This window comes from Schistocerca cancellata, chromosome 5 (assembly GCF_023864275.1).
Source record: "Schistocerca cancellata isolate TAMUIC-IGC-003103 chromosome 5, iqSchCanc2.1, whole genome shotgun sequence".
NCBI classification, from domain to species: domain Eukaryota; kingdom Metazoa; phylum Arthropoda; class Insecta; order Orthoptera; family Acrididae; genus Schistocerca; species Schistocerca cancellata.
Genome location: NC_064630.1, coordinates 442167395 through 442180621, shown reverse-complemented (window position 1 = coordinate 442180621; position 13227 = coordinate 442167395). Strand labels below are relative to the sequence as shown.

Here is a 13227-nt window from a genome sequence, read left to right as displayed (position 1 = left end):
CTGGAACCTTGGATTTAAAATACAACCCTTACTCATGATGAAACCAAGCCACACTGTTATTTATTACTCTTGACTTATTAGAACTAAAGTTCTATTTTCAAATTTTCTCAACTAAATCTTCAGTTTGTCCTTAAATTTATCTGCATTAAGGGGAACAGTACGTTATCTAACAGCTGAAGGTGGATCAACCGTGTTTCATTAACACACATACTAATTCTCCGTTTCCACACTTTCTGTTCTTTAATTCACTCACTCACAGACTGTATTCCACAAATTCCATCATGGAGGAGACCCTTCAGAAAGTGTATCAAGTTATGTAATACATTAACAGGCAGTAGCAACCATTGCCACCCACTGTTATAAAGTATAACAACAACAAATGACTAACACTAATTACTCAAACTGATAAGTTATGGTAACTACTTTTATATTATTATTTTTATTGTATGGGGAAAGAAAACGGCTGATTTAATAAAGAGGAAAAACACTGCTCTTCCTCCTACACTACTCACGCACTGCTTTAATCTAATACTTGGAACATAGCATTTATCTAATTTCACGCAGACCACTATCAGCTATCCATATATTGGCAAAGTCATGATATATCTAATTCTAATATTACAGTTGAATGGAATTTACATGCTTGAATTAAAGTATTCCAATAAATTGTAGGAGTAGCTAATGAGGTATTCTCTCTCTCTTCTTTTTTTTCCCTTTATGAATTTCTGTGTTATGTAATTTGAGCCCTGACACACATACTATTCAGTAGATTAGCAAAGGCCCGATTATTTACACTCTTTTATTAACAAAGTTCAGCAAGCAACTGTTTCAATCTTCACTGTGCCTGTCAAACACTCAGCACCACATCTCAAGGAAGAATTTTGTTTTATCCTCCAGCATTTTCTGCTCCCTGTGTTGGAATATTTATAATTTAAGGAACAAGTTCTACACAGTTGCCACTGCAGATTGTTAACGTAGGTCTGAGCACATGGAATAGGTTCCCAGATATGCAAGTGGCTCAAAGATGTCATAAGTAATAGAACCTAGTATGTTATCCTCAACTGTGACTGTTCGGAGACAAAGGTATGTCAGGAGCGCTACAGGAAAATGTGATAGGACCACTCTTGTTCTACTTATAAATTAATAATCTGACAGGCAGAGAGAGCAGCAGTCTGCTGATGAAGCTGTAGTATACTGGAAAGTGTCACCATTGAGTGACTTTAGAATGAATAAGTATAATATAATTGGATAGGTTAAAAAATCTACTCACCAAGTGGCAGCAGGAGGAAACACATGTAAAGGTTAAAAAAGTGTGGAAGCTTTTGGAGCCAGTAGCTTCTTATTCTGGTAGAAGGCTTGAAAGTGAAGGAAGAGAGATGAAGGAAAGGTCAGGTGAGGTTTAGGAAATGGGGAGATTTTGGGAAAGTCACCCACAACCCTGCATCAGGGAAGACTTACTGGACAGGACAAGGAGAAAGACTGATTGTTGAGGATTGTACTAGATAATTTTGAAAACCTGAGAGCTTAAAGATGGAAGATAGGATAGTAAGCAAGACAGAGATTACTGACAAAAGTAGCATGGTGCAAGAGTTGTTAAGAGCGAAAGCCAAGTGCATTAAATATGGTAAAGGTAGGGGTGGAGGAAAACTAACAGGTGAGAAGATATAATATATAGAAAACTAAAAGGGAATGAAGAAAAGGGTAATTACGGAGAAGAAATGCTGAGACTGAAGAAAATGAAGAAAATAATTAATGTAAATTAAGGCCAATGGATGGCGAGAACCAAGAACATGTTGTCAGTCAGATCCCACCTGTGGAGTTCTGAGGCAGTGGTGTCTGGGTGAAGAATCCAGTTGACACATGTGGTGAAATGGCCTCTGAGGTCATGCTTGTCAAGTGTTAGAGTCTGCTCTGAAAAAGTATATTATGTGTTTCCAGTATACAACACCATCTGTCGATGTCTCTTCATCCTAATTATTAACTTCACACTAGTCACACCTATATAGAAGGTTGAACAGTGCTTACAGAACAGCTGGTACATGATGTGTGTTGTTTCACAGGTGGCTCTCCCTTAGAGAGTATATGTTTTACCAGTTACAGGGCTGGTATAGGTGGTGGAAGGAGGGAATCAAATCTTACAGTGGGAATGGTCACAGCAGTAGGAGCCACAGGATAAGGAAATGGATTCAGAAGGCTCATAGTGTCTGTCCAGGATGTTGAAGAGATTGGAAGGAAGTCAAAGCTTTGTCAAAGTAGCTTATTAATATCAATACACTACTTCAACAAGACTACGACTTCGTAAAATCAGGTCCATTTTGTCCAACATTTTACTTGCCACACCTAGAATAGCTTTTTGTCCCTCCTCCCCAATCTCCGTAACATCTTGATCAAACCCTAAGGTCCTTCTGCACCATTTCCCTACGCTATGGCCCCCCTGTCCCTAATGTATGACTTGTCTTGCGCACCCTCCTGCCACCATGTATACAAGCCCTGAAACTGGCAGAACATTTGCTATCAATGAGTGTCATCTGTGAAATGATACAGGTCATGTACCAGCTGTTGTGTAAACACTGTTCAGCCTTCTACACCAATATGACTCCCACCAAATTATCAGTTAGGACAAATGGGAATTGACAGAGGGTGTATACTGGCAACACACAATATCCTGTTGCATATCATGCTCTACAGCATGACTTATGACCTCAGCACCTGTTTCACCAAATGTGACACTTGTATTCTTCCTCCAGACACCAGTTTCTCTGAACTCTGCATGTGAGAACTGCCATTACAACATGTCCTTGGTTCTTGCCACCCCCCTGGCCTTATTTTACATTAGTAATTTTCTTCAGTTTCTTCAGCCTCAGCATTTACTCTCAGTAACTATTTTTTTCCTTCATTTGCTTTTAGTTTTCTATACTTTTATTTTCTGACCTGTCTATTTTTCTCCACTTCCCACATCTAACACACATAGTGCACTTAGCATTCTGCTCTTATTAACTCTTGCATCATGATTTGTCAATGATCTATGTCTTGCTTATTATCATATCTACCAGGTTTTCAAATCTCAACCAGTGCAGTCCCAAACAATCAGTCTTTCCTTCTCATCCCAACTAGTAAGTCTCCCCTGATACTGTGCGGGGTAGCTGTGCGGTCTAGGGCACCTTGTAATGGTTCACACGGCTGCCCCCATCGGAGGTTCAAGTCCTCACTTGGGCATGGATGTGTGTGTTGTCCTTAGCATAAGTTAGATTCAGTTACATTAAGTAGTGTGGAAGCTTAGGGACTGACTACCTCAGCAGTTTGGTCCCCTAAGACCTTACCACAAATTTCTGAATTTTTTTCTCCCTTGACCCAGGTTTCTGGGTGACTTCTCTGAACTCCACCCCTTTTCCAAAACCTCACCTGTCTTTTTACCTCACACCTCTTCCTTCCCCTTCAACCCTTCTGCCAGGAGGAGGAGCCACTGGCTCTGAAAGCTTACACATTTCGCGAACCTTTAAGTGTGTTTTTTCTGCTGCCACTTTATGAGTAGATTTTTTTTTTTATCTATACAATTCTGTTTTCAAGAATTGATTATTTTCGTTTTTATATTAGCTATTGTAAAGGGATAAACGATGACTGACAGAATTTTTATTTGGTGTGCTGAATGGCAGGTTGCTCTAAATAGAGAAAAATGTAAGTTAATGCAGATCAGTAGGAAGAACAATCCTGTAGTATTCAAATACAGAATTAGTGGAGTGCTGTTTGACAATGCCACATCAGTTTAATACCCAGTCACGACACTGCAAAGTGATATGAAATGGAAAGAGCATGTAAGGACATTACTAGTGAAGATGGATGGTCAATTTTGGCTTATTGGGAGATTTTTTGGAAAATGTAGCTCATCTATAAAGGAGTCTGTGTATAGAACACTTATGTGACCCATTCTAGAGTACTGTTCAAGTGTTTGGGATCCCCATCAGGTCGCAATGAAGGACACTGAAATTTTTTTAAGTGCCTTATCTGAAAACTACCTTGAGCAGTTAAACAGAGAACCGACTCGTGGCGATAACATATTAGACCTTCTGGTGACAAACAGACCCGAACTATTTGAAAAAGTTACCGCAGAACATGGAATCAGCGATCATAAAGCAGTTACGGCATCGATGATTTCAGCCGTAAATAGGAATATTAAAAAGGGTAGGAAGAGTTTTCTGTTTAGAAAAAGTGACAAAAAGCAGATTTCACAGTACCTGTTGGCTCAACACAAAAGTTTTGTCTCAAGTACAGATAGTGTTGAGGATCAGTGGACAAAGTTCAAAACCGTCGTACATTATGCGTTAGATGAGTATGTGCCAAGCAAGATCGTAAGAGATGGAAAAGAGCCACCGTGGTACAACAACCGAGTTAGAAAACTGCTGCGGAAGCAAAGGGAACTTCACAGCAAACATAAACATAGCCAAAGCCTTGCAGACAAACAAAAATTACGTGAAGCGAAATGTAGTGTGAGGAGGGCTATGCGAGAGGCGTTCAATGAATTCGAAAGTAAAGTTCTATGTACTGACTTGGCAGAAAATCCTAAGAAATTTTGGTCTTATGTCAAAGCGGTAGGTGGAGCAAAACAAAATGTCCAGACACTCTGTGACCAAAATGGTACTGAAACAGAGGATGACAGACTAAAGGCCGAAATACTAAATGTCTTTTTCCAAAGTTGTTTCACAGAGGAAGATTGCACTGTAGTTCCTTCTCTAGATTGTCGCACAAATGACAAAATGGTAGATATCGAAATAGACGACAGAGGGATAGAGAAACAATTAAAATCGCTCAAAAGAGGAAAGGCCTCTGGACCTGATGGGATACCAGTTCAATTTTACACAGAGTACGCGAAGGAACTTGCCCCCCTTCTTGCAGCGGTGTACCGTAGGTCTCTAGAAGAGTGTAGCGTTCCAAAAGATTGGAAAAGGGCACAGGTCATCCCCGTTTTCAAGAAGGAACGTCGAACAGATGTGCAGAACTATAGACCTATATCTCTAAAGTCGATCAGTTGTAGAATTTTGGAACACGTATTGTGTTCGAGTATAATGACTTTTCTGGAGACGAGAAATCTACTCTGTAGGAATCAGCATGGGTTTCGAAAAAGACGGTCATGTGAAACTCAGCTCGCGCTATTCGTCCATGAGACTCAGAGGGCCATAGACACGGGTTCACAGGTAGATGGCGTGTTTCTTGACTTCCGCAAGGCGTTCGATACAGTTCCCCACAGTCGTTTAATGAACAAAGTAAGAGCATATGGACTATCAGACCAATTGTGTGATTGGATTGAAGAGTTCCTAGATAACAGGACGCAGCATGTTATTCTCAATGGAGAGAAGTCTTCCGAAGTAAGAGTGATTTCAGGTGTGCCGCAGGGGAGTGTCATAGGACCGTTGCTATTCACAATATACATAAATGACCTGGTGGATGACATCGGAAGTTCACTGAGGCTTTTTGCAGATGATGCTGTGGTGTATCGAGAGGTTGTAACAATGGATAATTGTACTGAAATGCAGGAGGATCTGCAGCGAATTGACGCATGGTGCAGGGAATGGCAATTGAATCTCAATGTAGACAAGTGTAATGTGCTGCGAATACACAGAAAGATAGATCCTTTATCATTTAGCTACAAAATAGCAGGTCAGCAACTGGAAGCAGTTAATACCATAAATTATCTGGGAGTACGCATTAGGAGTGATTTAAAATGGAATGATCATATAATGTTGATTGTCGGTAAAGCAGATGCCAGACTGAGATTCATTGGAAGAATCCTAAGGAAATGCAATCCGAAAACAAAGGAAGTAGGTTACAGTACGCTTGTTCGCCCACTGCTTGAATACTGCTCAGCAGTGTGGGATCCGTACCAGATAGGGTTGATACAAGACATAGAGAAGATCCAACTGAGAGCAGCGCGCTTCGTTACAGGATCATTTAGTAATCGCGAAAGCGTTACGGAGATGATAGATAAACTCCAGTGGAAGACTCTTCAGGAGAGATGCTCAGTAGCTCGGTACGGGCTTTTGTCAAAGTTTCGAGAACATACCTTCACCGAAGAGTCAAGCAGTATATTGCTCCCTCCTACGTATATCTCGCAAAGAGACCATGAGTATAAAATCAGAGAGATTAGAGCCCACACAGAGGCATACCGACAATCCTCCTTTCCACGAACAATACGAGACTGGAATAGAAGGGAGAACCGATAGAAGTACTGAAGGTACCCTCCGCCACACACCGTCAGGTGGCTTGCGGAGTATGGATGTAGATGCAGATGTAGATGTAGATGTAGAATTCAGAAGCATGCTGCTAGGTTTGTTACCAAAAGATTCAATCAGTACAGGAGTGTTACAGACACATTTCTGGAACTTAAACAGGAATCCCTGAAGGAAAGACTAAATTCTTTTTGCAAAACTCTATCAAGATAATTTAGACAATAGGCATTTCCAACTGACTCCAGAATGAGTCTAGTGCCACCAATGTAAATTTTGTTTAAGGACTGCAAAGACAAGGTAAGAGAAATCAGGGCTCACAAGGAGGCAAATGGACAGTCATACAGTCATTTTCCCCTCACTCCATATGTGAGTGGAACTGGAAGGAAAATGACTAGTAGTTGTATAAGACACCAACCTCCATAAACCACATGGTGGCTTGTGGAGTATGTATTTGGATGTAGATTTTTCAATTCATGCGCCCTCAGATATTCATGATGTTGACAACATGGCTATACCGAAATGCTGAGTTTTTTTGACAGCTAATTAACCAGGTGAGATCAGTGAATATTACACTTACACTAGGGGATTTTATTGATGATAGCAGAAAATTGATGTCAGAGGAACAGATGTACTTCATGCTGAGTAACAAAGTTCCAGAAAAAAATGTTGAATCATTACAGCTTGGGGGGGGGGGGGGGGGGGGGTGTCATCACTCACATTACCCTGAAAGAATCTGCGGTGTACTATTATTGAAAAACACACACACACACACACACACACACACACACACACACACACACCATGCAGCTATATAAGTAATTAAATTAGCTAGGCATACACCATTATTCAGAAGCTAGAACTGTTTCTTAAAGATTTTCTTAAAGTCAAATTCCACACAAAATAATTATGTTACACATAATAAGACTAAGCACATACCCAGCAGCACAGGCCACCCATCATCAGTTCCCAGAATCTGCTCTATTCCAAGAACTTGCGAGAGTAGGAGACCAACTGTGACAGCAAGCTGGTTAACTGTACCTAGCCCCCCACGAAGGTTCAGAGGTGCTATCTCAGAGATGTACATCGGCACCAGTGACGTGTTCAGACCTAAAGTCATAAAAGCCAAATAATAAGAAAATAGTAGTAATTGTTAGAGATTATTGGTTTGATTACACAATCACTACAATGCGCTACAAACAAATTACAGGAAAAAAGGGATTGTAATGTACAGTGGCTAAAAGTAAAAAATCATTGAGAAAGTGAGATGTGATTTTCTCAGTATTAGTCTGAATACAGTTAAGAAGCACCTCGCCAAAACTACTGCAGTGTTAGGATGAAGCAGTCATTTTGTCAGCAGTATTTTAACTGCTTTGCTTACAGGGAATTAATTCTTTGGTTAGTAGGTCAAATGTATCTACGATGTTATATGTGCTTTGATTTAACAAATAGAATGTGATGTTATTGATGAACGAGACTAAAAATATTTTTGGAAGGCAAGATAAATTCATCTGTCAACATTACCAGCACAGCCATAGAGCTGAATAAAAACAGGAAAAATATCATGATTGGGTTTTGGATGTATTATAAGTTGACTGAGTAACATTCAGTTAGTATGCACAAGTTCAATGAAGAGTTCTTTCAACAGAATGTGAAGCGTCAGCTGGAAGATTATGTATATCATATGTAATGATACACAGAAGGAAATGTGGGTTAGTTAAGTAAACAGAATGAGAAGATTGAGAAGCAAACAATTCCACAATCTCAGCACATAACATATAGAACATGCATCAACATCATTTGCTAGTTTCCATGCATAGTGTTGGTGTCGTGCCAGAGTTGTCTCGCATGCACAAGCAACTGCGGACCTCCAGCAACTCACCGCAGTTGACTCCAATGATGAACCGGCCAAGGAACAGCACCTCGTATGAGTGGGCTATCTTAGTGAAACCCATGAGGCAGGCTCCACCTATTCCCAGGACATTATTGAGGAGCAAACCACCTTTCCTGCAACGTAAGGGGGTGAGTACTTGCACCTTCAAATGTCCTGCTATAAATATTTAACTTACAGGCCCAGTCAATTTAGTCCTCTCAAGTTTTACAAGAACTACATAAGAAAAACTCTCTACAATGAGCTGCATGTTACCCTTTACTATGTCACTGGTGAACCTCAGTGCTTACAATCTTGATAAATCCATTCTATTTTGTGCCACAAAGTAAAAAAAAAAGTGTTATGTGAATGTTTTCCATATCTCACTGTTACTGTATTTAATTTCCCATTGAGTAACTGATGAACAACCTGACTGAAGAGTGGATCAGAGGCAGTGTTGCAGATAGGCACAATGACATGACTGCTAAACATTTAAGCTTTCAGGCAAAAAAGTCCTCCCTCGAAAACAGTGCTCTCTCTCTCTCTCTCTCTCTCTCTCTCTCTCTCTCTCTCTCTCACTAAACCACTGTGATAGACCTGTGGACTGCAACTGTGTCTGAAGGGAGGAGCAATCTGGCGTGGGTGTTGGCGGTAAGGAGATGGCATGGTACAGGGAAGGGGAGGGACAACAAGGTAGGCCGGGGAAAAACTAATGTCCTCCTTGTGGGAACATGCAGAGACTTGGTGGGGAGGTGCAGAATTGTAAGGCTGGGTACAGGTGAGGGGGAGGGGAGGCTTAGGGGAAGGGGGGGGGGGCGGGTAGAGAGAGAGAGAGAGAGAGAGAGAGAGAGAGAGAGAGAGAGAGAGAGAGAGAGAGAGAGAGAGAGGGGGGGGGGGGGGACTGTAGGTGCATTAATGGAATAATAGAAGACAGGTGTAGGGTTGGAGTGAGGACAGGGAAGGGAAGGGGGACAGGTAGGGAGAGGACAGGAGCTAGTTAAGGTTGACACCAGGGGGGGTTGCATGAACATAGGACCTACTGCAGGGAGAGTCCCCACCTGCACAATAATTCAGAAATGCTGCAGGAGGGTCCAGATGTGCAGGCTGCAAAGCAGTTACTGAAGTGAGGCACATCATGTTGGGCAGCATGTTCAGCAACTGGGTTTTCCAGCTCTCTCTTGGCCATAGTTTGGCATTGGGCATTCATACAGATACACAGCTTTCTAATTTTTCGGCCCACACAGAAAGCAGCACAGTGGCTGCAGCTTAGTTTGCAGATCGTACTACTTTTTTCAAAGGTAGCCCTACCTTTGATGGGATAGAAGATGCCAGCAACAGGACTGGAATTGTTGGTAGTGGAAGAATGTACGATCTAGATGCAAGACCTGTCCCATACATCCGTCCACTGCACCACCTACTCCAATCTGGTCACAGACATCTCCTATAACATCAAAGGCAGGGCTACCTAAGAAAACAGCCATGTTATCCATGATATGATGCAATCACTGTGCTGCTGTCTAGATAGGCATGGCAACTAACATGCTGGCTGTCCACAAGAATGGCCACTGCCAAACTGTGGCCAAGAGATAGCTGGACAGTCTAGCTGCTGAACATGCTTCATCACACAATGTGCTTCACTTCAGTGACTGCTTCACAGCCTACAACATCTGGCTCCTTCCTACCAACACCAGCTTTTCTTAATTGTGCAAGTGGGGGACTCTCCCTGTAATGTATCATATGTTCCCATAACCCACCTGGCCTCACCCTTTGCTAGTCCCTGTCCTCTCCCTATCTAACCCATTCCCTGCTCCCACTCCAGAACAACACGAATGCTTTTATTATTCTACCAACGCACCTAGAGTCTTTTCTCCTTCTCTACGTCTCTCCTCTTCCCTCTGCCTCACAAGCCCAGCTTCCCAACAATGTACTTCCATGCTCTCACAAGCAGTACAACATTCTCCCACCCCTACCCTGCTGTCCCTCCCACACTCTGCCCCACACCACCTCCTAGCCTCCACTACCCATCCTAGATTGCTACACAGGTGCAGTTAGGTTTTAGCTTTCAGGCTTCACTAGCTGCACATAGTAGCCGTGCGTGTGTGTGTGTGTGTGTGTAGCCGTGTGTGTGTGTGCGCGCGCGTTCTTTTCAATTTTTTGTCCAAAATCTTAAATGTTTAGCAATCTTTTCATTGTGCCCGACTGGAACTCAACACCTCCTCTATGTTATGAGTAGCAGTCTATCATGTTATTGTTCTTTGATCCTGAACCTTCCATTTTCCATTATCTGATTTATGTAAAATATTCAGTATTATGAACGAGGTAAAGTAATAGGACAAAAATGCAGTTTAACAAGTGATCATTGAGGACACAGTAGTTATGAACAACAAACATTTTGCTCACTTCCAAAAACTTCTATGTAGTTAATTGGAAGTCCCCATTGTTTTGAATCAACACGAGTTAATAGTTACATCAAGTAAAAGTTCTTTTCTCCAGTTTACTTTATAGTTTGATAAAAGTAAATACATGATACAAAATATTTGTGGGCCATTACTGAAGGTGAGAGAGATGATAGATGTGTGACAATTAGCTGGCTCACCTGCCAAACCTGTTTGCTATCATACCCCCACTAAAACCACCAAACATGCCTCCAATGGCAAAAATTGATACAGCAATGGAGTAGAAGAATTTCACAGTTTCTTCTTTCATATCTTCACCATATCTATCTTTGTACACATCCTTCATAAAATTTTCAATATTCTGAAAAGAAAAAGAAAGTATGCATTACTTGAGTGTTTGGGTACAACTTGAGACAATGCTGTATTATTTTCCAAAATCACATAAAGGAGAAAAATTCTTAAAATCCCATCCTTAGACTATTCTAATCACTAAAATAATGTGACACTAGAGCGATAAAAGTTGATTCAAAACAATAAATTATTAAGAATATAAAGTTTACAACTATATTTTTTGCCAATGACTAGCTCGATTGATTGACTTATTTGGTCCCATTTGGTAACATTCTGTACAGAGTCTGCAACTGTAATACAGAATAAATCAACTTAATCTAATTGCAATTTAAAACATCAAATAAAGGCAACAATGACAGTACAGTTGCTTACATTTCTCTCTCAATGTTTAGGCCAAAGGCGTTTCACATACTTTTTAATTCGGGTGACTACATAACATACATACATACAAAAAACTCTCTCTCTCTCTCTCTCTCTCTCTCTCTCTCTCTTCTCTCTCTCTCTCTCTCTCTCTCTCTCTCACACACACACACACACACACACACACACACACACACACACCACACACACACACACACACACACTTAACAAAAAAATTCTTCATTATTTACATATATATAATCCGTCATACTAAAAAGTTCTTTTTCCTTTAAATAATACCACCGAATGAAATGCTTTATCAGTTGTATCCGAAGTATGAAGGACCTTTTTCAACAGATCTAGTCTGTGTGGTATATTCCTCAGTTGGCCTTTATTTCTTATGTCACATCGGGACATAGCCAGTCAGAATTTAATCACCTGTTGAGTTTCCTATTCTCAAGAATAACTTTTCTTTTCGCTTTCCATTCTACGGCTAATACAGATGCACACATATAGGTAATCTGTACAAGAATATGTAAAATTTTTATTTATGCACAGTCTCTTTTAAACTTATAGTCAGTTGTTTATATTTATATTCACAATTATAATGATGTGATTGGTTTTACTGGAAGCCCGAGTAATTAAAAGCGACAACAAAAGTGACAACAACATTGTATAATGGAAAGAACATTGTGAGCTAATAAGCAGCAGAGGAGGTATTGTTACTAATATTTGACAGCAGACATTCCCACCTTTCGGAAAACATAGTTAGAATTATCTGAACTACTTCTATAATTCATTCCTTGTTTGCTCTACATCATTTGGCACTATCCTGTATAGCAGCAGTTTCAAATATATCTTTTCAGTAAAGCACTAAATGAGACTTCAAGATTCATCAAACCAGAGAGTAATATCTAACTACAGGCAAACAGATCATCTGAACATGAACGAACATCTGCAATTTTTTGCATGTAATGTACTGCTTTTGATTAAAGAAATTATTGTCCTGTTTATGTAGAAGGTTGGAAATGTCAATATGTTTGGATTATAGAATGCTGCTCTGCATGAGTCAGTCTGTTTTTCATACTCAGAATGATCCCAATGGCTTTTTTAATACAAAAATCATTTTTTATTATTGCTGCTGGAGTTTCCCCAAACAGTAATTTCATACTTTAAGTATAATTCAAAAAAGCACAATAGACTGCACGTAGAAGTTTTTTTGTTAGCATAATGTGCAAGCTATATACTAATAAATATTACAGAACGTCATTTACCACAGGCATTGACTGTATGTTGTCTCCATTGGAGCTTATTGTCAAATATAATTCCCAGAAATATTTCTGAGGTATTTATTTTATTTTATATATATCCCTCCTTTTCTCTTTCCCTTTCTCTATCCATTAACACCACAAACCATCTTTTTTTTAGATTTATAATTAAGTCATTCCATATGAGTCACTGCACTGTGTCATTTTCTGAAACAAATGATATTCTTTCCATTGTGTCCAGATGTTATTCTGCATTTACTAATTTATATCACCAGCATCTAATATTTTTTAATCTTTCTCACTGCCTTCAATATTCTTTATAAATACATTGAAGAAAACTGGAGCAAGAGTAGATCCTTGAGGTATACTGTATTTAATATCCGTAATTTCAGATCTGTACCCGGATACTGTAGTCGTATTATGCAGTCTCTTACTCATGTATTATTTTATCCATTGCACTGCATGTCCAAAGGCCTTTATGCCACAACATTCAAGTTTTTAGTTATTATAGGTGATGGTACCAAAAGCTTTAGACAGATCCAGAGACATAGCAGATACAGTGTGTCTGTTGTCTAATGTATCTATAAAAGATTCTGTTAAGCTTGAGATAGCAGTTTCTGCAGACTTTCCTTTTTGGGAACCATTTTGTGCCAGAATCTGAATAATATGTTTTCCTAGCAACATAATCAACTTACCATGCATAAGTCTCTCTAAGATTTTCGAGAAATCAGAGATTAAAGAAACTCGTCTATAGTTATTTTGGT

At 39.9% G+C, this 13227-nt stretch overlaps 1 protein-coding gene across 9 annotated transcripts in view; it reads right to left on the bottom strand.

Moving 5' to 3' along the window:
- LOC126188976 (glucose transporter type 1) overlaps window positions 1–13227 on the bottom strand; it is a 1320264-nt gene that overhangs the window by 218001 nt on the left and 1089036 nt on the right. For all 9 annotated transcript variants that reach the window (XM_049930753.1, XM_049930752.1, XM_049930756.1 and 6 more), the window contains 3 exons: window positions 10685–10845; window positions 8101–8225; window positions 7158–7328 (listed from right to left, as the gene is read on the bottom strand). In XM_049930753.1, coding sequence (XP_049786710.1) covers window positions 7158–7328; window positions 8101–8225; window positions 10685–10845 — 457 coding nt within the window. The remainder of the gene's footprint in view (window positions 1–7157; window positions 7329–8100; window positions 8226–10684; window positions 10846–13227) is intronic.